This window comes from Streptopelia decaocto (assembly GCF_964273445.1).
Source record: "Streptopelia decaocto genome assembly, chromosome: 2".
In the NCBI taxonomy this organism is placed as follows: domain Eukaryota; kingdom Metazoa; phylum Chordata; class Aves; order Columbiformes; family Columbidae; genus Streptopelia; species Streptopelia decaocto.
Window position 1 is genome coordinate 78,017,081 of NC_138655.1, and position 27,360 is coordinate 78,044,440.

General features: G+C 39.3%; 1 protein-coding gene across 8 annotated transcripts in view; it reads left to right on the forward strand.

The window, feature by feature from the left end:
• The window catches only part of TRIO (trio Rho guanine nucleotide exchange factor), a 256,340-nt gene that overhangs the window by 60,981 nt on the left and 167,999 nt on the right, over positions 1–27,360 (forward strand). For all 8 annotated transcript variants that reach the window (XM_082046525.1, XM_082046524.1, XM_082046527.1 and 5 more), the window contains exons 2-6: positions 11,023–11,097; positions 17,470–17,584; positions 20,664–20,856; positions 21,464–21,976; positions 25,075–25,197. In XM_082046525.1, coding sequence (XP_081902651.1) covers positions 11,023–11,097; positions 17,470–17,584; positions 20,664–20,856; positions 21,464–21,976; positions 25,075–25,197 — 1,019 coding nt within the window. The remainder of the gene's footprint in view (positions 1–11,022; positions 11,098–17,469; positions 17,585–20,663; positions 20,857–21,463; positions 21,977–25,074; positions 25,198–27,360) is intronic.

Below are 27,360 nucleotides of genomic sequence, written 5' to 3' on the forward strand. Positions count from 1 at the left end.
GCTTTTTTTTTTGGTCTGTAAAATGTGGAAGGTTTCAAATGGGGGCTTTGTTTGTTTGTTTGAAATTGAAACAGAACTAGATTAGCACACTTGTGAATAGAATGCAGTGCCTCTACTTCAAGTAACTGTTGTTTCCAAAAATATTTGACACTGTTTTAATAGTTATCAATTCTTGCAGTCCGCATACAAATATTTAAGCAACAAACAGTTGGATATCTGAATGCTTTTCAAACATTCAGTCTACAAACTTGTGCCCTAAACAGCATTAGGAGCTGCTTGCTTTGTCTCATCTGTCTCAGTATTGCATATGCTACATATCCATAATAAAGATGAGTTTGAAGCTTATTTACTCATGATTTGAGGTGAGTTGATGAGGAATTCTTCCCTGGTTTTGAGTGCTGACTTTTGGGGGTATGCTTCTCACCAGAGTTGTGAAAGTGCACGTGCTGCATTTATAGTAACGTGTATCCATTTACAGGAATGGATGAAAGAGAAGGCAAGATGTTAATCTTGTTCTCATTACAGTAACATAGAAGGAGCTGCGTAAATGGAGTTCACGGAGAACACCCAGCCTTGATTGAGGTTAAATTTGTGTACTTCAGTAGCTGTGTTCAGTGTAGCTCTAACGAGAATCAGGCTACTTGCCTTTGTCATCTGAAGGAAATAATCTGCTAGAACGAATTTGATAAATGAAGAATGAAACCTCCCTTTCTTAGACATGACAATCTGCAAAATTCTCTCCGTTGATTATAGAGTCGAAATCCATATGCAAAGCAAAACGTGGTAAAGGTCTTTTGTTTCTAATAAAATTTGCTAGAGGGATCAAATGGGGAGAATTTTCAACGGGGTGGGGAGAGAAAGGTTTGTGTGACTTGAGATCGCTCATATTTCTGCCTCCGTCAGGTTTGGGGGATGGAGCTGGGGATGCAGCGAGTGGCAGCGCTCCTGTGGGCTGAGCAATGGCTCAGCCCTGCACAAAGCTGGTGATGTAATGTGTGTGCTGCCGCTGCTGCGGGAGCCGCGCTGTCATCCCCTTGCATGCAGATCCAGCCACACTGCACCACTGCCCCGCTGCCCAGCCCGCACAGGGCTCCTTTTTGTCTTAGTAGAGCGATTGCTGCTTCACTTTCTTTGCCTTCTGTTGTCTTAAGGCTGTATTTTTAATTAACATGGCATGTGTGTTAAGAATACGTATGCACCTGCTCAGAGTAATGCAAGCCATAATTTCTAATGTAATTCTTGAGCAAATGAAGTGGGTATTGGATGTCTCTTTTGGCATTTCATGCTAATCTTGCTCTCCCTTTTAAAGGCAGGGAGGGAGGCAGGTTGCTGTTAGCAACCACTCACGTATTATAAGTGAAATACCCAAGCTTTAATTCCCCTGTGGACTCCTGATTTTTTTTTTTTTTTTTGGTGTTGTTTTGTTGTTGTGTTGTTTTGGTTTTTTTTTGTTTTGTTTTTTGTTTTTTGTTTTTTTTTTTTTGTATTTTTTAAGAATTGGTTCATTCTAACCAGTAGCATAAGTTAATCAGTATCTTAAATCAGTCCCGTAAAAGGATAAAAAAGGAGAGCAGGGAGAAGCTCTGGTGTAAAACTTCAGTTGCCTCCCTCTAAACGCTTCTAACAGCTACACATCTGAAGCTAAGGGCTGTATTAAACAAGCTGCAGATGATTCTTTTTCTCTGTTGTTTGAATCAATATGAACTTGACTGTTTTTATGATGCAGGATGAAGAAAAGTGTCTCCCCCTTCCTCCTCACGTTGATCTTTTGTGTGTGCACTGTAACATAGCAGAGAAACTTGGATTCACCCTGCATTGCCTGTGTCTCGGTGCTTTTAGAGCTCAAGCTCCTTACAGCTGCAAACTAATAAAACAGGAATTTGAAGGAATGAGCACTGTGCACAAATCAAGTTATTTGACATACATCTTGTTGCAAACTGCTACTTTTGCCACAGAAGGAATATAAAATGTCGTGCAAAAAAAGCAAGTGGGGGGAGGAAGGATTATTCAACAAAAAACAGTTGTTTAAGTACCAATGTCTCCAAGTATGAATGTAACCTAGCCTAATTTTTGCATATGAATCTCCATGAGGTGCTGAAAGTGTTGTGAAAATGTGTGCATATTAAAAAAAAAAAAAAAAGGTGGAGGAAAGAAAAAAATAAAACTAGTAAATGCCTAATCTTGGAGTCTGTAAATGATAGGAAGCCCAAAAGAAATACTTCATGCTGTAAAAAGGCGTTTCCTCTGAGGAATATGTAATCTGGTTTTTGGTATTTTTGGTTGATTTGAGGGCTGATGGAAATGGTTCTTCCTATTGTTGCTCAGGATAAAACAATGCAGGACAATTTTCAATCTGTTTTAACTTGCTTATTTTGACTGCCCTTGCTGTAGTCTTCATCAATTTCAGTGTGGAAAGAGATTTCTCCAGATGGTGGTTTGGAACAAGAGCCAAAGGACATGATCTAAAATGTTATGTTCCAGCTGTTGCTGCACAGAATTTAGAAGCTACCACCTCTCACTCAGTCTGTGTTTTGAACAGAAAAATAAGGAAAATTGCTTACAGACCTTGAAAAACAACTGCATGTTAACCCAATCTTTTAGAGGAGACTCGGTACCTTCCTGATAGCACTGACAGTCTAGACCCCTCAAGCCATGAGTGTCTGTAGCAATAGTCGAAAGGGGAAACGTCTGGCTGCAGTGAGAGCAGTCTGCTGCTGCTGTGTTTGAACACCACCACAAAAAGGTTTGCCACCTCAGCAGGACAGTGAATTCGAGTACTACAGTGCTTAGAGATGGATGAGCAGCTCCCACCAAAACAAGTGAACTCCCAACATTATCGGTAGGACAGAAGGAACGGATTGTACTTCCCCAATGGATAGACAAATTTAAGAACCCAGTTCCCTTCACTTCAAAGGGAAGAAACTGGTCAGGTTTTGATTGTCTCATCTTAGGTTTCAATTGAAAAATGGATGTTTGTACTTCTGGCTTTCACATTTCCTAGGATCAAAAGGTAATTCTGCTTGGAAAGGACCTCACTACAAAATATGGATAACTCAAAGGTTCCTGTTACCTGATTGTTAAAAATCTGCAATTTTATTTTAGAGAGATTTAGCATTTGGAGTTTTCTTGAAACATTCTTAAGGCAGCTCATCAGTAAGTTTTGCAGTACACACCTGAGGTAGCCAGTTTCCTGGTAATTGTCCTTTCCTAACTGAGGAACAGATGAGTATGTTTCCAAGATGAGTAGCTTCCAAGAAAAGGGTGGTCAGTCAGTGAATTTGGTCTTGCTTGAGTATTTGCTGTTAGCTACACTAGTAGCCTTTTCTTGTCACACATCTGTCTACGTGATTTGTGCTCTTCCCCCCCGCCCCGTAATTTACAAACAGATGTCAGGACAAACCCCAGAGCTGTTAAAAATGATTAAAAAAAACCTCTCTTAGCAAAAATGCCCAAAACTGGAAGTGTCTTAAAGAGCTAGTAACTTTCTAGTGAATCTCATTTTCTTACTTCAAGGCAGTTTCTAAGCTGTCTCCTCTGTGAGTTCTGAGTTGCCATGTGGTAGCACTGCGTGCCAGCTCGGTACTGATACAGTGCAATTCCCTGCTGCATGTATAGGATATGCATAGGATGTGAAGCAAAACAGGAAAGGGAAGGACATTTCTGTGAGCTGTTGTGATTAAAGGGATGGATTGAAGGTGTAATGTTTCCTGATGAGTGGATCTTGAGCCTGATCAGAGCTGGAGGAAGTCAGAAGCTTACTCACATCATACTCCTGGAATTGCTTTAAATTCAGGACTGGGTTCTTAATGTTAAATGAATAGCTGTTACCTACAACAAATCCTCTTCTCAAGATCATGAGTATGGCTGCTGGAACAACACTGAAATCATGCCCCTTTGATTATATACCTCTAAGACGTGTCCTTGTGTGAGTCACCTGGAGGCTTTAGAATCTGGACCTAGAAAATATGAATGGAGAAATGATGAATGCCAAGGTTACCAGTGTTGCCCAGTGATCTGTATGTCATTTAAAAAAATTGCTGATAGTTCCTCATTAGTTCCTGAAAAGATGCATGGTCTTAAAGATGCCATGACGGGTATACGTAAAAGTGAGTGTACCTCAGATGAATTGCTATTATACCTTTTGAAACTGGTCATCTGCAAGTTCACGAAGCTTCAGAGAAGAGAAAAGAATTGCAGTCTTTGCCATCGTTTCCCTGAATTCTCTTGCTTTCTTGGAATGTGAAAGATGGTGTGAGATTGCTGAGCAGCAACGAACATAGGCAATGTCTATAATGGGAAGTGATAACAGTGCAGTTGGTGAATTGACAGTTCTGTTTGCTCAATGAATCCTTTACTTGCATACAAAAATATGAATTTATAGTTGCGCCTACCATAAAATTGAAATTGGCACTTAAAATACTTTTAAAATCAAGAAAAGCTATCAGTAATCCCATACGTGCACTAACTGTAGTTACCTTTTGCTTCCTTTTGCTAGCCCTTGGTGTTGTATTCTCAATTAGTGCTATTTTTTTCCATTTTCTGCTTTATGAAAGTTCAGTTTTCTTTCTCACCTTTACCTCAGTAGTCTCATTTAGTTTGTAAACCCAAGAACTTGTGGAGTTCAGCAATCATTTTTTCCAAATATCATTGAAGGAAAGAATCAAATGATTCTACTGACTTAAATGTTCTGGTTTCTGTGTAGTTACTTCAGAGCAAGGATGTAAAAGGCTTCACAATGGCTGCTCCTCATATCTTGCTTCAAATTATTTTTCATGGAATAATACCATTTTTAGAGATTTGCCCACAGTCCTATTTTAAAAACCTCTTCATGGCAAAATGGGAGAATAGGAACCTACTTTGTGCTCTCTTTCTGAACACCTGAAAAACATGGGAGGCAGTGTATAAATTAACTTCTTGCAGCTGAGATTTCCAATATACAGTTGTTAACTGATAAACAGATTTGAATGAACCTATGAATTTTCAGGGTTTAAAAATCAATGTCACCGTCCTGTAATACGGGAGAGGAAGGGCAAATAATGAAACCTTTATCAGTCTAATAATGCAGGAATTTTATTATATTTGAACTTCTTTATTCCTTTTTTTTCTTTTCCTCTTTTTACTTAAGTAACAAGAAGTCAATTTCTCTTGAAATGTAGCTAGAAGTGCTTTATAATGAAAGGGAGCAATAGCTCCAGTTTCAGAGTTGTCTTCTTGGTATCATGCATGCTGTGAAGTAGAGGAAGTGCTTAAGACAGCAACATCTTGTATTCTTTTGCTTAAAAGTTGACTAGCTACAGTTCTGACAAAGGGACCAGTGGATAGAAGGAGTTATGCAGAATGGTTCACAGTTCCTGCTGCCTTACCTAGATGCAAGAAGCTGTTGCTCTGCTAGGAAATGGTGTCTTATCCTCCTGCATGGAAGCTGTTTTATCTTCTAGGAAATACTTATTTCCACTTATGACTAAGCTCGATCAGTCTGATGAGTACCTAACTCCCTGATTACCTGAACTGTGGCGTTGAACTGTGGCAGTTCTGAGTGCCACTATGGCATTTTCTATGTGGTGGGGTTTTTGGTTTTGGTTTTTGTTTTGTTTTTTACTGCCATTCCCACACAACTTAGAGTGGCATGTGGATTTTTGAGCAGAAGCCTACCAGAGCAGGTCCTTTGAAACAAAGATGGTACTCTGTTGGAAAATAACTTGCTGAAAGAGGTTCCTCTGGTTTGGGATGGGATTTCTGTCAAAGAAGAGGTAGAGATTAACAGCTTGGCAGATGAGGTGCTTGATTACTGTTGATGACATGATACATGGAGTCATTCTTCTGAAGTCTGAAGAGAGCCTAAAGTATTGACATATTCTGGGTTGAGTTGGCTTTTTTTTGTTCATGCCTGTGAAAAGACCTTGATTTTATGTTGCAAAGTGAAAAGCAGTTTCATTCTTAAAGGTGTGAGTTTTCAAGATGAGAGCATTCCATTTTTTTGTGTTTTTCTAGCTATGTTTCAGAAAAGTTTCTAGACAGTTGTGCGTGAACAGCAATGGATGAGTGCTTCGTCAGCCCCTTAGCAAAGAGATGCTGCTTTTAGCCTCAATTTCCGAGTCTTTTTGGTGTCTTAATTTCTGTTTCTGTAATCTGTGTTGCGACAACTGAACAGTGCACATCACTGAAGATACCTTCAAAGTAACAAAGACTTCTGTGTTCCTGAGGCAGCGATGCATCTTTGGGGAAGCTGTTTCCAACATTGTTTTTTATTACAGTTCTGTCATCAAATCATTAGCTTGAAAGATGGGTTTAAGGCAATTTTATGTGCACCTCTTAATTGTGTGGCTGACTAGTTATTGATCGTTGCAGCACAAGGTGATAAACAGTTACCTCGTTTCTTGTGTCTTAACGACACCTCAGCCTTAGACTAGTAAAGCATTTGGCCTGGATGGTTAAACAGCCAAACAGGGTACCCAGCTTCTGTTACTGCTCTAAAGGTGACTTGCTCAGTATTTCAGTGCCTGTGGGAAGTTTCAGCAAGTTGCGTACCCAGGGGAGCAGCAGAACACTGTGATTTCCAGGCAAAAGGTGTCTCCTTTATGCTGGGCTACGCTCCAGTCTTCGGGGCAGGCATATGTGCAGCTCTGCAGCCAGATGCTCACCATGGGATTTGGGGATGCTTGCAGCCAAAGTGAGGGGTGCCATCCTGTCCATTTGGGTAAAGGGCTCTTGGAAACCTCTGAGGTGTTATACCTCTACCCGGGAATGCCATCTCTTCATGGGTCTTTCAACTTGGGTAGATTACTATGTTGCAGCAAAATATCTTAGCTTCATACATCATGAGAAAAAGGATCGGTGTAGACAATTAAATTAACTGCCTGATGGTGTCTTCTGGCTCTGAAGTTGTGGGGGCAAAGAGGAGGTGGTGTATTTGTGGGAAAGACTTCTTAATTTTCCAGTGTACACATCTGTATAAAAAGTCTAGATAATGTTCTTTTGCTTCCTTCTTGTTTGCGTGTTTTAAACATCTTTAATTGTGTGATACAACACTTCAATAACTGCTCTGTGATAACAGACTGTTTTATTAGAAGGCTTTATTGCTGTAACTCAGGGGATTGTGTAATCCTGAAAGCTTCATGGGGGGCAAAAGAATCTCCTAAATTGAAACGGACTACTTAGTTGTGTGTTAGTTAATCTGCTAAAGTTGAATATTAATTAGCATAATCTGAGGTTCCCTCCTGCCTGGTAGTTAGGGAAAAGTGTCTGTAAGATGTATGAGACAACAGAAGGGCATATGCTTCCTATTAAAAATGTGAAGCTGTAAAATGAGTATTCCATTAATTGTCATTGAAAATGTCAAGAGGGGTTTTCCTGTTAAAGACTAAAATTATCTTTAAAAGATACTAGCATAGGATTTATTATTAAAATTCACATTTTTAAAATAAAAAAGCCATAATAGGTGAACTGGATAGTGAAAGGAACATCACAAATATGTGCCGTATGTGCATGTACATCATGCTTTCAAAAGAGAAGCCCATGGCGAAGCAATGAAAGCCCAAGCCATGCAGGCTCAGGTTGTGCCACCGAGACGGCCGTGCTGCTGTCACCGGGTTCGGCGTCCCCAGCCCCTCTGCTGGTCCCTGCTGCAGCGGTGAGGTCGAGGGGGCTGCGGGTGCTGGCTGCGGCGGCGGGAGCTGCAGCCGCACGCCTGGGTAAGGATGACATCACCCCCAGGACCATGTGATGCAGCCGGCTGGCGCGGAGGCTGCTGAGCTGTGTCGGGAGAGATTGGTGCAGATATTTATGGCATTTCATTTGAGTGCGGTAAATGTGTCGTGTCTCCCCACCCCCCCCTTTTTTTCTTTTTTAATGAAATCCTCATAATCGCAAATATTTTGTGGTGTAGAGGCTTTAAAAAAGGGGGGAGGACCTATCCCAAGCCCTTAAGACCTGCTTATATTGCAATTTTTTTCTTTTGTTATTGCTCTGTTGAAGATACAAATATAATACTTTCTTGCTGCATTCACCCTCTTTGCTCCCCAGCATTCTTCCATCAATTGTAATCCCCACAGCCTTTCAGTTAAGCTTTAACACTGCAGAACTGGAATAAAAATAGGCTGTTTATAGCAGCAGGAATATGATAATCCAAGGCAGTCAGCCTTAAGGATATGCAGATCCAGAACATGAGCCAAGCACTAACATATTTGCTAGGGTGTTTACCTTGAACAGCCCCTTAATAGTCAAAGAAATGTTAGCTAAATGTTTCTCGCTTCTTACATGCCACAGGCAAAGTAAAATGTGCAGCTACTCCGCATCATCTGGGGTGAAGCAGTTTAAGGGCTTAGAAATCTGAGCAAGGAAGTTGCAGTAACATCGGTGTCTTGAGTAATTTCAAGCTAAGATAGACAGCAAAGTGGAGCACTAGTTTCTGCATGCTTTTTAGGTGAGGAGAAAGTGTTTTCTACCTCAAAATTTACTGTAAAGAAATGGAATTGCCATGGTTGATATGAAAGCTGAGCATGCTAATTTGGCATTAAGCTTATGGTGGGTAGCTCAAAGCACATTTAAAAAAATAACCAAACAACAATTCTGGAAGTGTGCCTGTATGCCTTAGCAGTCAACTGAAGCCCAAATATATTAAGGTGGGAAAAGGTGTTTGCTGTTTTTTTAGATGGGTTATGTAAGCCCAAGATTTTTTTTCTGGAAGTCTCGTTTAAATCCATACTGAATGAAAATTTAGGAGGAACAAAACTGTAGGCAGTTTCAGTAAAAGGTTGATAACCCATAGTCAGTACTCTGGAGGAAGGAATAATGCAAGAAGTTCCTTTGGAGCTGTTTTAGACTCCAGAAAGTCTGTGGGCAAATGTGCAAGAAATATCTGTGTCTCTCTACTGCTTTGCTGGTCTGGAGTTGTTGTGTAATTGCAAAATATTGTCCATTGTGTAGAAACCCTCCATGCAGCGTGGTTACCCAAGGAACTAGTTTTCCTGGTCTAGCCTTTCTGAGAATGCATATAAAATTGGGGGTTTGTTTATGGTGTTCATGGGAAAATGGGGAACTAGGCAATGGCTGGAAGAGGATTTGTTTAGTTTTCTTTTGTTTGTAATCCGTGGGTGCCGAGACAATGTCCTGGTTGAACACTTCAGTTACAGTGAACTGGAGAGGCTCGTGCTCACAGGCATTTGTCTGAAAGCATTTTTAAACAGTTGTGGTTAGTCTTGTAGTTTTCCACAGACAATCCTGAGTGCTGCTTCACAGTTCTTTCCTTTACAAAACTTCCTACCATCTAAAGTAAACCTCTAAAGTAAATTCTATCTGGCTTACTTTTGCCACCACTAGTCTCATTACGTGTTTTGAGGACTGCTACCGTGACTCCCCTTAGTTCTTCAGACTAAACAGTGTCATTCCATTTAGTCCTTCCTCATAGCCCATGACACATGAACAGCTTGCCATCTTTGTCCCCTGAGTGTTCTGTTTGGTGTTTCCTGGGTCCCTTTTGAAGGGCAGTGCCCATAACTAGATACTGTAGTGGCACAGAACTCTCAGTATTCCTGGCTGAAATAGAGAACCTGTAATGTAATTTACACATATGATGCCTATATTTACATACGTATGTTACTTGATGACAGTAGTAAGATACCTTCAGGTTTTATACCTTAATTACACAGCTCTTTTATTGAAGCTCAGGGCCTGAAACCAGAGGATATGAAACATTTGGATATTTGTGAGGAGGAAGAGAAATTATGGCCTCCCTGATGGCCATCAACGACAGCTGCTGCTGCCATCTCTAGAGGGATTGTGACCCTCTTGCACAGAGGAAAACCATTATTTTTTAGAAAAGTCTGCCAAATGTACACCAGAGCTTGCTCTTGTATGATTTCCCTGAAACTATAAATAATTAAGAAGCTTATTTTACATTCCGAATAGCTCAAAGTGTTGCTTTTAAGGAACACAACTACTGTGCTGTATCAGGGTATTTGGACTGTCTTACTTAACAGCACTTCTGGGATTCAGCAGTGATAGTGAAGTAAGTGTTTCCCCTTACCCCAAAAGAGGTACTTTCTTCAGAAATGGCATTTTGAAAAAAGCACATGAATCCAAAGAGCCTGGGAAGGATCATATAGAGAGTTCAAGTGTGGGTACAAAATCACACGTTTTTGTAAGATGAACAAGATTGGCCCAAAAGGGACCAATTCTGTATTCCACAGGTGTGAATGTGGAATATAAGGTCATAAATAAAATGCTGCCTAAGTCTTCCTTATTAAAGAAGGGAGGAGTTCAGAATCTGGCCACAGAAATGTAATGGAAGTAGAGAGGAGGGAGATGCTGGTGGCACGCTGCTCTGCGACAGACTGTAGTCACTCACCGTGGGGACCACCTCAAACTCCATGAGTGTATGGAGTTAGCCTGACAAAATGTGCTCTGTTATAAAGCACTGCTCCTGTCAGGCAGCAGAAAAGACACAGTTGGGAGCTTTATCTCCTAATTCTGCTTACAGAAGTGATATGAGGAAGGTTACATGTACATAGTGTTGGGGTTTTTTGGTGGGTCTTTTTTTGTGGTGTGGTTTTGGCATTTGGGAATTTCTGGGGTGATTTTTTTTCTTTTTTTGTTGGTTTGTGGGTTTTTTTTTGACTGGTAATTGTTCTGAAGGTACTTGTTCTTATTAGCTTGATATTACTCCTTTCTGCGGGAACAAAAAGTGAAAGTGGAATTTGGAATATCCAAAAGCAATAGGATTCAACTGACAGTTTTTGTTTACTGATGAAAAAGGATAATTCCAGTATCCTGTTTTCTACAAAGGCTTGCTAAAAGACCATGCTGCTTTTGTTAAGTTAATCAAAACAATGGTTTGTTTGTTAATACATTTTAGAAGTTTAGTTTATTTTTTTGCAACCTTTTACTGTGAGGTTATCTTAATTCCCATAGTCAGAAAATTCAAATTATGTTCCAAATGTAAATGTTATACAGTGCATTCATTAAATGTAGAAGCTGAGCTTTTCTGAATTTCTAACTAACTACCTTGTCTTTTCCTTTTTTCAGGGTTTCGCAAAAATGATGAAATGAAGGCTATGGAAGTATTGCCAATTTTAAAGGAGAAAGTTGCATACCTTTCAGGTACAGTTATTTTCTTCTGTTGTGGAATGCATAACTGTGTTGTTAGTCACATGTAAAATGGTCTTTTAAATACTTTAAATATCACTACAAAAGTCATGGAAAGTTAGCGTAGCACCTATTCCTGTTGGATGGAACCAGGCTCTTCTCGGTGATGGCCAGTAGTAAGACAAGGAGTAATGGGTGCAAACTGGAACACAAGAGGTTCCGCTTCAATTTGAGAAGAAACAACTTCTCAGTGAGGGTGACAGAGCACTGGAACAGGCTGCCCAGGGGAGTTGTGGAGTTGTCTTCTCTGGAGACATTCAAAACCTGCCTGGACACATTCCTGCGTAACCTCATCTAGGTGTTCCTGCTCCGGCAGGGGGATTGGACTAGATGATCTTTCGAGGTTCCTTCCAATCCCTGACATTCTGTGATTCTGTGATTACATGAGCATTGTGAAAGGATCTGTAATAAAGCAGGTACATGTTTTGTGGAATGTGGAATATACTGCTTGTCATCCCAGTTGTGTCCTGTCTGCCCTACATAGCCAACAGCATTGTTTAAAACAACCTGCTGTACCATAGTGATATTCCATATTTCGGGTTCTTCTGCTCTAGAGTTTTACAGAGATGACATTGTTACTGACCCATCTGAAGCAGAGCGTGTCCTTTGAAGCACACTTAATATCTTCATGGTGAAATGAGTTAGCACCTAATTTTAGCTATCTCCAGCATACACCTGGAAGTTGGTTAGTTACTTCAGGAGGAATAGCAAAGGATTTAGAAGTGGGGTTTAGATGGATTAATACTATAACGTATTCTATAACTTGATAAGTAACTTTACTTGATGGAATCATGGCTAAGCTGCATATTTTTGTGAACTGCATTTTGGGTGTGACTTTCTGAAATATTGCCAAATCTGTTTGGATTAAACAACATTATTCTCTTTGCCGTAATCTTAGTGTCAGATTTAGAGGACAGTCTCAGATTTGAAAGGAGGGGTTTTTTTCGATAAATAATTTGTCAAGAACTCCAAAAATAAAGCTCTTATCTGTAAACATGAAAACATAGAAACCGATCACTGAAATTGTATTCTTTAGTGATTTTTTTTTTTCTCTGCACGGAGGCAGATGCTTGCAAGTACAGTGTGTGTGTGTGCAGTTCACAGTACTTTATCCTGTCCGCTCTGCCGAGACAAGTAGAGGTGTAAAGCACAAAAGATGGGGGTTTTTTATTATTTTTTTTTTTTTTTTTTTAGGAAGGTTCTGACAGCTTTAATGAATGACATAACAGACTGACCAGAGCCAGTTTCCCTGGTAGTGTTGAACTGCCAGTTCTTCTGCTTATGAATTGTAGTGGTGGTGAAAGCTTGCTTAAAACTGTATTTTCAGAGGGAAAGAAGAAAAGGGAGTTAAGCGTGATATTTCAATCCCTCATTACTCTTTTTTGGACCTTGCTTTATGTCATTTAATGAAAATGTAGTCAGTTTCCATTCCAAAACCTCTCAATTTGCAGGTTGTCTAGAGCTTAGTTTAGAACCCCTTAGAAGGGATCTGAAAGATGATAGGTGTTCTTTAATGTTAATTTAGAAGCACATGGCATTCTCAAAAGCCATTAATTCAGTGCAAGTGAAGTGGGCCAAATGAAAGATGAAGATAAATTTAAGGGGAGATGATGGATTATGATCCAGAGCAGATGTGGTCCAGGCACGAAGAAGTGGTTGCCAGCTTGCCCAGGTGAAGGCAGCAACTTCTGACAGAAGAATGGAGCAAACAGCTGTGGGCAGCAAGGCTGGCGGGAACTGACCTGTCAAAACCCATAGTTTCATGTTTCCTTTGCAAGTGATGCTCAAATGAAATGAGACACATTAGTAATACAAGTGATAACAAAAAGCCATCAAACAAGCCACAGCAACCATTGTTGAATTAGAACTGTCAAGCTTTATACCTGAGAACACAAAAGTAAGGAACACTGTTGGATTACTGACAGAGAGGCTTTCAGTGTATTTGTGAGTCTTTAGAAGTAGGACAAATATATTTGAGATATCTGTACTGAATCTCATATCTAAAGGTAACTCAGTTGTCTCTGCGAAAAACTCTAATAGTCCAATTAAGTCTTAGGCATCCAGAAACATCACTATATTTTTGTGTTTTTTCTCTCCCTCATTTGTGTTGGAGTTCTGCTAGAGGTGTTGCAACATGTTCATTGTTGATAATCAAGTACCTTCTCAAGTAGAAATGAAGTATGACAATCAATAGTGCAAAGAAATGGTTCTTTTTTTATAGAGCAGGAAAGTTACATGAATAGCACAGTCTGAAAAAAAAAATCATGGAGTGTTTCAGATTCTCAGTTTGCTTCTCTAGTCTTTTCTCTGCTGAGACCTTCCTTTTCTGAATCAAATGAGTAAGTATGGGCTGTATAGCATTATATTCATACTTGTATTCTTAGAATACTAAAGACACTGATCCTTGCACAAGACTTTGTTAAGCACTTCTTGAGACCAGCTTATTGTGAGATGTAGATACAAAGGTGAGCCGTCTTACAGAGAGACCTGGACATACTGGAAGAGTGGGCTAGCAAGAAGAGTATGGAGTTTAACAGAGACAAATGCAGAGTCCTGCACCTGGGTCAGAATAACCAAAGAGCACAGGACTGTCTCTAGGATCTGTGTGGTGAGGAACAGCCTTACTGAAAGGGACCTGGGGTTCCTGGTGGACAAAAATATGAACCGAAGTTGGGAGTGTGCTGCAGCAGCAGCAAAGGTAAATCAGATCCTGGGCTGCATCCACGGGAACATCACTATCAGAGAAAGAGATGTGATTGTCCCACTCAGTGCTTTTCAGGCCGCAGGTGGAGTACTGTGTCCAGTTCTGGTCCCCACGTTTCGAGAGTGATGCAGGCAGACTGGAGAAGGTTGACAGGAGGACTATGAAGATGATCAAAGGGCTGGAGAACCTGCCTTATGAGGAAAGACTGGAGGAGTTAGGCCTTTTCTCCCTGGAGAAGACTCAGGGAGTACTTCATCACAGTATTCCAGGACTCAAAGGGCAGCTGCAAGGAGGATGGAGGCTCTCTCTTCACAGGCAGCCACATGGAGAAGACAAGGGGCAACGAGTACAAACTGCACCAGGAGAAGTTTCATCTCAATATAAGATAAGAAATTTTTTACAGCGATAACAATCCCTTACTGGAACAACTTCCTCAGGGACAAGGTGCGAGTCCTCATCACTGAAAGTTTTGAAGATGCGATTGGACAGGATGCTGATAATCTCATCCAGGCTCCCTTTCCCGTGAAAGGTTGGACCAGATAATCCTTCAAGGTCTCTTCCAGCCTGGGCTATTCTGTGATTATTCTGTGGTTGTATGAGAAGTTTGAATCTGAAGTCGTCAGTGAAGGAGCTGCTGGAAATTCTAGGACGCCTGGCTCCACCAGGCTGTTGCAGCCTTTCTGCCTGCATGCTGCTCCTGATTCCAGCACCAGACTATTTCTGCCATAGATATGTCCTAAGCCCTTCCTGAGATGCTACTTCTGCTTGAGTATTAGGTATCTAACGACCTGAAATAGAAAAGCCTGCTGAAGTTGTAACCATGAAGTACGGATGGAGTCTGGTATGCAATTTTTTTGGTTCAGTGTTAAATAAGTATGTTGAAGTACAGATACTGTTACCTCTCCACACAACTTTATACAAAGAGTAGCATTTTCTTACCAGGTGCAATCATCTTGGTTTCATATGAGAAACAGCACTTGATAACTTGTTCTGCTTTTCAAACATGCCGTAAAAGCCCACTGTTTAGCTTTACTTAAGTACTTTGAGACTGGGTAAAAGGGCAATTCCTGAAAAAAATGCACTACTCAGCGTGTTGGATTTTTTGGTGCTGTTTGGAGACCATTGACAAGACTGCAGTTCGGGATGTGCACCAGAGAGAAGTGATTCATGGTGGGAGACTCGTGAGTTGGATCAGCTACTCATATGACACATCTTGGCATAAATAAAGACAGAAATAATATCTCAGTATTGAGGGGGGGGGTATATAAAAGGAAAGGGGTTAAAATGGAAGTCTCACCAATGATAGTAGCAGCTTAATATGGTTTTGTTAAATCAAGTCAAATAGAGAGTGGAGTTGAATAAAGATGATTGTGAGACAGGAAATTCCCACCTGATGCCTCAGACATTGTTGCTTTTAACATTCCTGTTTGTATATGACACAGGAGCATCAGGAACAAAGGAAATGAGAGTTATGTATCGGAAAAGGCCTCATAAAGCTTTCAGGAAAAAGATAAGTCTTTGGACCTTTTGGCATAATACTTACAATTTTGGTATCTGGCATACAACTGGACAGCAATTTTTTTTTCACCAAAAATCAAGGTTTTGTTCTTTCAGTACTCATCTATACCTGAAATTTGTGTGACAGGTTTTGTCTCCAACATAAAAAAAAAATTCAGAATATGATTTGTCAGAAATATAAGAAGCACACTTTGGAAATGCGTTTTCTCTGTGATATATGTGGAGCTGGGAGCCAACTGAAGTGGCATCCAAAATGACATAAAAAATACAGGTTTCTTTCCTTTGCCATGTTGGAAAATCACATGATGTAGGAGTTGCTGTTTGGGGAAGGCCTGGAGGACTGATCCCAGGTGACTGCGTGTAACAAGGCATTTATTTAAAACGCTTTGAGACTGTTAAAAGATGATTCAGCCTATGTTCTTCCCTGCTAGCTGCTGCTTTTGAAAGAAGAGTTTTCACCCTGAGCAATTGAGCACTTTTTCTAGGAGGTGGAAATAGTAGTGTTTGCTAATTGAAACCTAAATTGCTTTTTTAGATCTGTAGCTGGTGGCTGAGAAGAGCATGAAGGGCTGCACCAAACTTCCAGCTGCATTTGGGAGCTTCAGAGCCCAGAGATCACTCTGGTGCTAAGCACAGGCCTGGGCTCTTGGGCTTCCAGTCTTGCGTTTTATCCTTCCTCTCTCTTGGGGCTTCTGTCTTGTTTTTATCACGTCACTTGCTAGGTAAAAAACCTCAAAGCTCTCTGTTTGGCAAGTGGGTCAGGGTGGTCAGAGCCAGACTTGCCTCTCTCCATTAGAATGAGACAACTCAGTTTTTTTAATCTCATGTCACACTTAAGAGGGTCATGGAATATAAGAATATGAATTTCCTTTGAAGTTTATGTTTCTGGCATTGCAGTTTGACAGAAACTCCAAGCTGCTTTTGCCTTTTTTGAGTTTCATTTGGTGCCTCACGGGGAACATGTCCAGTGTAGACAGTCCCTGGAGACCCTGCCAGCCAGTGTCTCTAGCAAGCACACGCAGACAGTGTTGGGGAGGACAGTGATCAATTTTTGAGTGACTGGTTTTGTTCATTTGCTTTTCGCCTTCCTTTTGAATATATTCTTTTAAAACTTTGTTCAGTAACATGGTATTACAATGAGGAGCTGATTTACAATGAAAAATCATTCAGGACAGAGAAAACTCTTTCTGCATTTCCGTGGGACAGGAGAAAACAGTCCACACACCTATGGTTGAGAACATATATGTGAGATTTAGCTTGTAGGAATGTGTCTGCAAATACAAATACAAATGTTGATAAAGGCAGCCTGCTGACTTGAATTTAACATTTAGTTATAATAACATTATTTTGTCACTATCAACAGGTTAGATATAAAATCATATGTGGATGTTCATCTAGAGTAAGTCTGTTCAATTTAACAAATAAGATGAATATGTTCAAGTGGAACCACTCAGATTTTTTTGCCTACATAGTGAGTGGATTCAGTTTCCTTGCTTTTCATTGCTAACAAAATTAAAAACTATAATCTGATAAGTCAGAATCTGCACATCAGAACAGGCTGAAAATACAAATGAAATGCTTACTTAGTATCCACCCACTCATCTTGAATATGTATTGGGGTGTGAAATACTCTACACCTAAACTCTGTGCAGTAATGAAGGTAACACTAAGTATCCTCTAAGTACTTGCCTACGAAGTAGCATAACTGTATATTTAAGTTTGATCTGTACAACTGCTGATTAACGAACGTTAAACACGTAACAAAGCACTGTTGCTGGAGATGTTACACTGCCAGTCAAGCTTCGGTGGGACTGTAATGTGCAAGTATAATGCCATGGTTATTCTTTATTACAATTTTTTTGACAGATGCTTCCTTATTGTAGGAGTTGTGACTATCTGCTTATTGATACTTCCAAAATGCAATTTTAAACTGGTCTCTAAATATCCATGTTGACATTTCACTTGGAATAATTTATTTTTTTTAAGTGGATACACGCAACAGTGTAGGACTCGGGTTTTCCAAAAACATTCTGAAGACTAGTTTTGCAAACCAGAATGATGTTATGCTGTGAGGTTTTTAAACATTTTTTTCTTAAATTTTTCAGGTGGCAGAGATAAGCGTGGAGGTCCCATTCTAACGTTTCCAGCTCGTAGTAATCATGATAGAATACGGCAAGAAGACCTTAGAAGACTAATTTCCTACCTAGCGTGTATTCCCAGGTAAGTGATGGTCACTTGATCAGCTCTGGAGCTATAAACCAAAATGGATTATGTTGCATTGTACCCGAATCTGTCAGTTACTGTTTTCAGGCTCCTTTTTTTGGAAAAGACCTAAATAACTACTCTGGCTTGTAGAAGAAGGTCTGTTAGCAGAATGGCTGGTGTGTTTTAGCTGGAAGTAGTTTGTGTCATGGAAATGGCACTGCTGTGCCATATTGCTGCCACTGTGGTGAAGAATGCAAATACACCTCGAAGGCCTTCAGTACATCAATAATTAGAAACTTGCTGGTCATCATTCATAGTATGCCTTGTGTGGACTGAGGTCCTGTTATTTGTGTTAGATAAGTTTTAGTGTCTCAGTTTAGCACAGGAATTAAACAGGAGAGAGATATGTGAAATTGCTTGTACAGATCTCAGATAAACCTATGGAGGGGTGTGTGAAAGCATTGATGTCATCGTATTAGCAACAGTTTAAGCTGTGAATTACAATATGCTGTTGAAGTAAATAGGCAGAAGTCAAATCCAGCACCCATGTGTTTGTATATATATAAATATTTATATAAAATGTTTGTTCACATAAAACTGTTTTGTCCTAGTAGAAACTGGATGTGGGACAAAAATTATCTTAAGAACTTCATTTTAAGTCCATCTCAGCATCTGGTAACATTTGTTGCAGACTGGAGCGACTCAGACTGTTCTTGAACATGTTTGCCTATAACCTCAAGGAGCAGTTGTAAGAGTGTTTAGTATTCTCTCTTGTTTTGTTGTTTGTCTGTTAAGTGCGGGATTTTGCAGAGAAAGAGGAAGGAGGAGGGGAAGAAGTCTTGAGATTTTTACCTCTGAAGTAATTCAGCTTCACATTTGAATGTTTGATATGTATTCTAGCCCTCTAGAGGTTCAAGCTACTAGAGAAGTTATTATTAATAGATAAATATGCATCAAAATATGCCCAAGAGATTTTTCTAGAGGTAATCTGGCAAAATATTGTGGTTCCCTAGCAAAAGGTGTATGTTAGGTTAGCATCAATAGATTTAAAATAAAAGGAAAGTTAGTGCAGTTTTTTATTTTTCTGTAAGCATGGCAAAGCTTTTAGAATAAAGGGAGCTTTATTAAAAGCAAGACTTGCTTTCATACAAGTCAAGTTTTAGGGACTGGTCATGCAACTTGTACCAATTGTGACTTCTTAATTAGCAAAAAGAGCCCCAAACAGTTGGACTGTTGGTTAGTTACTGCAGTACTGTTACTCTAGGTAGCTGAAGATTCAGATGTATTGGTTGTTTGGCAAGAGATCTAAACACTTTACGGTGATTCAGTCTCACAATTTTACTAATTTAACAATTTATTTAATTTTAAAATATTGCTAAATTTAAATCTTCAGTGCTGACTGGACCAGGTATTAATGTAGTTTAGGTTCTAACAGGTGACCTTGGCTGACTAAAGCGTCCCAGAACAATTTGTGTGATCCTTGCCCAAAAGGGATTCATCTTTTGTCAGATGATGGGGCCACATGACAGGAGGACACATCTATATCGTGTCACCTGATGAGGGGCTGCATTGTACCCCCCCAGTAGATGTGTGCCTCACATGAATTAATGGCAAGTACTCCTCACACATGGTCAGCTTGTGTGGTAGGATGGGGGTGGGCTGAGCAGCACTTGTATAATACCGTGCAGCCTTTCAATAATGAATGTATCTTTAAAATAGTAGTTGGTTTTTGTCCTGTAATCCTGTGAGGCTGTTAGAAAACATTTTCACCATGATGAGGAAATTGTACATTGTAGCCTATGTGTATTCCAAGCTAGTCAATTTTAGTGTATTTTCCTGCTACCGTTGCCATTTTTGGCTTTCCTATGGGCAGGTGGGACAAATAACACCTTGGTAAACTCCTTATTTATTTATAATTTTTTTTAATCAACTTTAAAAAAAACCTCCTCTTTTGAGGAAACTATAACCATGTCTTTCAGAAACTCTTGTGCTCTCCCGCATCAATCATAATTCAACTCGTCTTTCCACAGTGTGACCAATGAGACAGTCTAAAGTATGCCAGTGAAGCTTCCCTACTTCTCGGACACTCTGCAAACCTTACCACATGAATTGCAGAACTGCATTTGCATTAATCACATCCCTGAAAATAACTCATATACTCAAATAATGGACATTTGATCCCTTTTGGTAGTTCATTTGCTATGACACATTGGTTTTGAAATGTTTTCCCTTTCCATGTTTACAAGGTCGTGTAGCAAATTCTACTGGAACAAAATCAAAATTTCTGGTGTTGGTGGTGATTGCTGCTTTTGATCAGTGGGAAGCACTAAGTGTACAAGAGGTATTGATGAAAATAAATTAAATCTGCCATTCTCAGAAGAGTTGCCAGAGAATTTGAGTGTAAGGTCTGTCAACTTTTGGATGACAAAACTGAGTTCAATTTTTGCAGAATTGAGTTGATGTGGTTTTCTTCACAGCTGTAAAATGCTTTCTTATCCATTAACTATCCACAAATCGATCCTGTTGCAGAAGGTATTGTCAATAAAGAGGTTTTTTTTCCCCCTCTACAGAGTAACACTCTTTAACTCTCAGGTAATATGGGACTAGATGCAAGACAGTTTAAAAAAAGTTGCAGAAGTGCTGGGTGAGAACAATATACCATATTCTGTCTTTTAAAGGATTCCGTCAGTCATTAGAAAGGCATGAATATTGACATCAGTAAAGTGTACCTGTGTTTTGAAGAGTCAGTTGTAAATGAATTACATATTGCTGCTTGAGTAAACATTTTTTTAATGTTTGTGTGAGGTGAAGGAGAAACAGGACTGGAAGATGAATCATTGTGAATATAAACAATGAAAATGAAAGAGGAGGTAAAGGCAGATTATCAAATCAGCAACGGGTGGAAAGCCACCACCTACAAGGAGTTTGGCAGGGGGGTGAGAGAAGCTTCCCGAGAGGTTCATGTGGTGTGCTGTACATGTCAATGAGACCTGAGGATGTGACGGTTAGCTGGGGAGACCACATTTGTTTAGGCAGTGTGGTGCATTTGAAGTTGTGACACTTGCTTGATAACCTTTTCTTCTTTCTTCTGCAGCGAGGAAGTATGTAAACGAGGATTCACCGTCATTGTAGATATGCGTGGGTCAAAATGGGACTCCATAAAGCCTCTGCTCAAGATTTTACAGGAATCCTTTCCGTGTTGTATTCATGTTGCACTGATAATCAAGCCAGACAATTTCTGGCAGAAACAGAGGACTAACTTTGGCAGCTCTAAGTTTGAGTTTGAGGTAATTTCCCCTATGGTATACAAATTTACTTTTGTTTTAATCGTTTTAAGTATGCTCACTACTGATCAGCTTCTTGAAAACTGTCAGATAAATTTTGTTCTAGATGAGAGGAGAGCTACATTAGGGCAGTGACGGTAGGTGGAATGTGGTTTTCTTCATGTACTTAGGCCAGGTAGTTGTGCATGTTGTAATTTATATTCTCTTTTTGAGTGTGAAAAAGATGGAATTAGGGTTTTACCCCTAATGGTAAAAAGTTAGATTTCATCCTTTTGTTTGCATTGTGGTAATGGTGATCTCACCAGCATCCTGTACAGAACAAAGCAGCCAACTGAACCTCGCTGTTATCCTCCTCCTGCTTGACAATGCATGAAGTCAAAAATTAATCAGAACAGCAGATGAGTGGTAGCTATTTTCTCCTTATGGGTATTTCTGTTATTTGGAGAAATACCTGCGAGACAGGAGACTGATCAGGATTGATATTTGAAAAGAAGTCATGTGGTCTTCATGAACAAAAGGATCAGCTCTTAGGAAGAGAACAAAGAATTGAAAGAAAATTTCAAATTTATTTCAGTAACAGAATTTTCTGAGTTTCATTTTTCTTTTTCAGACAAATATGGTGTCTCTGGAAGGCCTTACCAAAGTAGTTGATCCTTCTCAGCTAACCCCAGAATTTGATGGCTGTTTGGAGTACAACCATGAGGAGTGGATAGAAATCAGAGTTGCCTTTGAGGACTACATTAGCAATGCAACCCATATGCTGTCCAGACTGGAGGAATTGCAAGATATATTGTCAAAAAAGGAAATGCCTCAGGACCTGGAAGGTGCTCGCAATATGATAGAAGAGCATTCACAATTAAAAAAGAAAGTCATTAAGGCCCCTATTGAGGACCTTGATGTGGAAGGACAAAAGCTGCTCCAGCGGATACAGAGCAGTGATAGCTTCCCCAAAAAGAACTCTGGGTCAGGGAATGCAGACTTACAGAACCTTTTACCCAAAGTATCCACCATGCTGGACCGGCTGCACTCAACACGGCAGCATCTGCATCAGATGTGGCATGTGAGGAAATTGAAATTGGACCAATGTTTTCAGCTCAGGCTGTTTGAGCAGGATGCTGAAAAGGTAAGAGGTTGGGCAAGGGGAGTATGAATGGGTGCTGCCATTGACGAGAACAAAGCTTGACAGACTTAAAAGTAGTATCAAGGATAACTGCAAATAGTAACTTTTTTGTCTTCGGAGTTACTCACTAGCCATTTAATGAGAAATGAAGTATTTCTTGATTGAGAGTAACTCTCCTGGAATAAAGGAGATGGAGTAGTAATTCTAAGCTGTAAGGAACACAGGTAGCTCTCAACAAAGAAGATTTTAAATGGTAATGACTTTAAGCATTTGGTGAGTTTTTATTCCAGACAGATGCTTTTGCATGCATCAAGTGAGGATGAATGCTGTATCCTATATAAATACAGATGACTAAAGGCTACATTGGTCTCTTTTGAGTGACCCTTGGGGTCCGAGTGACAGGCAGTTGACAAAGTCTGAAGGGGCTGACATGGGGAACTGCTTCATTGATGCAGGATTTAAAGTCCCAGGCTAAAAACTGATGTATCTCTCTTGACAGTGCATATGTCATTAACAGGGGACTGAGTGATCTCAGAACGTTTTGATCTAACCAGTCCCTTCAAATGAGAAAGCCCTTGATTGTCATGGAATTTGAAGAGGAAATATGGCAGGCAGTGCATTTTTAGATGAGCTCAAATAAAGTCTATTTTCATATAGAATGGTTTTGCATATTATTAACTTGATACCATGGAACAAATAGTATTAGGGAAGAGGAGGCGAGTTTTAATCTGGGAGAAGTGGCTAGACTATGCAGTCCGGTGGTAAGTACGATCTTTGTCAGATTTCTTAAAATAATATATGTGACAGTGCCTGAGCTGGGTGAGACCAAAGGTCTGTGTTAAACCAGTAGTGGTCATAAGCAGATGCGTGGGGAAGAGTAAAAGCAGAGCAAACATATATGATGCTTCTCCTTTCTCCTTCTTTCCCCGTACTTTCCCTTACATTGATCGTTTCAGTTCAGGGACTTTCTTTACTCTTAATGTATTTTGTTGTGTTTAAAAAATAAATAATTATTTTAAAGTTCCATGTAAAGTAAGTGTTTACTGAATGGGTAGAGCTGAAAACACCAGGGGCATGTAAAGAGTTGAAAAAAAATCTGGTCAAGTGAATTTAGAGTTACAAAATTATTTAGAAAATAACAAGCTGTTTGTCTAGTATTGCTCTTTCAGGCCCAGAATAGTTTTTAGTAGTGTTTCAGCCACTTAATTACATCATTAATTGCTTTTTATTACAGCATGAACAAAATACATTTTGATGATGCTCATGTAGTACTGAAAGATACGTTCTTCATTTACTCATCTAAAAGTTGCCTACATAACTTTGGCTTTAAGAAACTCCTTGTGAAATAGTCGAACCAGTAGGATTGATCTCTGTCCTGCCATGTGGTTGCATAAACTCTTATCTGTATTTTCTAGGTTCCTGACTCAAAGAATAAGTTATGTTAAATTAATGCAATTTTCTTTCAAAATAGAGGGAAATGTTAGGCACCTCAAAATAGGATTGATAGAATCTAACATAGCTGGCATTTTATCTCGTCAACCCATAGAAAAATATTAAAAAACATGTTAATGTAGCATCTCAACTTGCTTCTGGATTAAGGCCCTTGCCTTAATCTACTTGCAGCCTTTATTTTATTGCTTGTGTCAGATTAAATTTCAAAGCTCAGGGATTCTTTATCAGTGAATGTCCATGGGGTTCTGTTAGGTGTGGGACAGGACTGGATCTTTGTTGAAAAAATAAAGTCCATTGGATGGGGAGAAACAGATGTGTTCATTTTTGAGGACTTGCACAGCTCTTTGCATAAGAAATGTGTGCTGGTTCAGAAGAGAGGGATAAAAGGGGCAAGGTGGGGGGGAATCCAACTGAAACTGCCCTGCGAATACCTAAAGTCAGACTACCTAGAGAAAGGTGGTCACAAGCAGAACCAATGTCTGTTTTGAATAATTTTCTAACACATCTTCACCATAATCTAGATAAAAACCTGAAAAAAATAGGAATATGTGGTCAGTTGTCTCAGTTTTCTAAGTCTTTGAAACTTTTTTGGTTTACAATCTTTACCATACTGTGGTCTACTTATAATTTGATTTGTCATGTACCTGGGTGGAATAATGGATTTCACAATATTGCTCTGAGAGCCAGCATATTTTAAAAGATCTTTAAATGAGTACCTAATACTCATTGCTACCGTTTTTTTCTGAACAATCTTTTTAAGTTTAACCAGAGAGTAGGTGGATCTTTTGAGCTGAGATACAGCACAGATTTCCAGACCATTGGGGGATGCGTGTGTGTGTGTGTGTGTGTGTGTGTGTTAAACTTAGTCTTTCGCTGTATTGCTTGGTCTTTGAAAAATTTGTCTTCCACTGCCACTATTAACATACCTGTGTACCTCCATTAGTGGTCATTGTCAGATAAGGTCTTTCCTAAAAATTGTCTGAATATGAAAATATATATATATATGTTTTTAAAAAAGCTGAACGTACATATTTAAAGATTATCCTTAAGCATGTCTGGAAGAAGGTAATGTGTAACTCTATGCTCCAGTATAGTTTCTTAATTCGTTTAGCAGTAGAAAAGTGGTTTTCAAATCTGATATAAAGTTATTAACTAAAAATTTTAAACTTACTGCTGACGTACTTGATCAGCAAGAATGGGTTTATATTTAATTTCCATGAGTTGCCATTTTCATTCTAAATTAGTAAGCTGCTGACATCATGAAATGCTGGCACTAGAGAACATAAAAGCTTGGTAACTCAGGGTGGTGCTCCAAGCCTGTTCGTTTATTATGACTTCTTTGTAATAATGAAGCTTGACTTTTTCATTATGACTTTACTGTAGGTTGCTGAGATAAACACCTGTAGTAAAGATTTAACAGCCTCAGCTGTTTGGTCCAGTAAGTCAGATTTCAGCAATGCTTTGTTTAAAATGTATGGTAACTTCCAACAGTAAGTGTTAATTTTCAACAATTAACAACATCAGTGTTAATTTTCATGGCCTTAAACTCCTTTTGTCTTCTGTGTTTGTGGATTTCTCACATTACTTGTCTGTGATTTCTGCCATAAAGAATGACTGATATTTTTTTTTTCCTGTATATTTTCTTGTAGATGTTTGACTGGATTACACACAACAAAGGTCTGTTTCTGAACAGCTACACAGAGATTGGAACCAGTCACCCCCACGCGATGGAGCTTCAGACACAGCACAATCACTTTGCCATGAACTGTATGGTAAGAAAAGGCCTCACATCACAGCACTGACACATTGTCTCTTTGCTCTATGTTAAGGTAGAATTCGTAAATCATACACATAAATAATTCCTTCTGTTACGAGTAGTACCAATTTGTATTTGACCAGTGAAATTACAAAACACGCAGGAGGAAAATAAAGGGTAGCTAAGTACAGATGTAGTGTGATCAAGCAACAGAATTATTTTTACAAACGGTGGTATTCAACAAAACCTCAGCACTTCTCAAATATAAGCATCCAAACTTATGTAACCTGGGATGCGTGTTTGAGTACTGCTTGCGGTCTTGTAGGAAACTGAAGAGAATCCTGTGTAATATGGAATTTAGTGCTCTATACAGAAAGAAATAGTTCTCAGGATCTTCTGAAGAGATTGCAATTCAGACAAAAAGTTCTGAGAAGCAGTGGTCAACAAGTGTAATAGTGGTGTAATAATTTTCTATATTTTTAAGATGCCACACTTCTTATTTCTGGCACAGTAGAGTGGAGCTCAAACAAATTATTTTTTTTAGTATGATCTTAGGATGCAGTATCAGTAGGCTGCAATTCAGAATTTGGATTTTAACCAGCAGTGAGTAAAAGCAGTTTCATGAATTCCTGTATGGACAGGGGGACTAAATGTTCAAGTACATTTCAGGTCCTCTTCACTAGGAGGATTGGAGGTGTTTAAATAACTTTGGGAGTCTGGGCCTAAATCCAGTTCCTGGCTGTCAGCTTAATGAAGGTAGAACAGTACCACTCTTGTTAAAGTTTAACATCCTTGGCAGTCCAAGGATGGGAATTGAATTATAGTATGGTGGAAACAATCAACTCTTGCAAGAGGGTGTTTTGTAGATCAGGACTATTAATTGTTGAATGAGAGAGTGGCAAAGTAAACTTACCTAGGTTATGGGTCTTGCTGAAATAATGGCAGGACTAGTAAGGCAGCTCTTGTATATGGTATAGCTATAGTTAAGGCAATAGAACACAAGTAGAGAAGGTACCTTTTCTTCTTTTGCAAGTCAGCTGTGTTTGCGAAAAGTTTTTAAAAATACATCTCAATATGAATTTTTTGAAAGCAGTAAAGCAAATGCTGGGGAATGTTAAATTAAGTAACATCATATATGGATGTAATTTTAACCATTAGGTTTGGAAGGTATAGGTTCACTCCAGGGGCACGAGGAGTTGTTTCTTTGTGGAGTACCTCATTGTTGCTCATTGCTCTGCATATGAAGTAGAGCAGAAGGACAGTAGGTGTTATTGACATGAGATTACTTTTGGAATTTAGTAGTTTGGATGGCCTTCCAGGCAATTTTTGGGCTTATACTCTAAAGGTTAAATTCTTCTTCTGTCAGCCTGTCCTGGTATTAGTCACTATTGTCATATTTTCTTCAAACTGGATTACTTTTTTTTTTTCCCCCATATTTCCATACTGTTCAGATGTTATTGACAGTAGGAAGCACTTGAGTGATGTAGCATAATCTCTACTGCTCTGTTTTTGCTGTTAGACTTCTGCTTCTAATCTTTGTTTTGCCTGTAGTAGTCAAATGCATTAATTACAGACGATGACTTCTCAGCCTGTACAATGATTTCTTGAAGCATGCAAGAAGCAGGGTGAATTTGAGGCAAATTAAACAGTCCAAATATTCAAAAGGGGAAAAACAAGCTGCAGTTTTTCTCTGTGTTTCTGTAGCATAGCCCCCCCCAAAAGTGGTTTGTTGGCACAGAATGGGAAAATACAAATTCAAAATGATCAGTCCCTGGTTTTAATTTAAGCAGCATTAAGAATTTCTGGGTTTTATTTGGTTAAATGGTAAAAGCCCTACATGTGGATTAGGGGAAAGATTAAACTGAATGTGACATAAAGACAAAAAAAGTGAACTGATTGAATTTTGGCAGACCTTATATTTCATTAGCTTTTAACTGGCAAAATGCTGAGCAATCTTAACTACTGCAAGCATGTACAGTTTCTCCATGGCCACTCTTCACATATACTCTGAGCTTAAGAAGCTACTGTTGTTCACTATTCCTGTCAGTGTAACTCTTCAGTAATGAGAGTTAAGATCCCATACGTGAATGCTGTTACACTAGAGATGGAATTTAACTTTTAACCCATCTACAGCCATGCAAATTTATTCCGTTGGATGGGGTAGAGGAAGGAAGAGTGG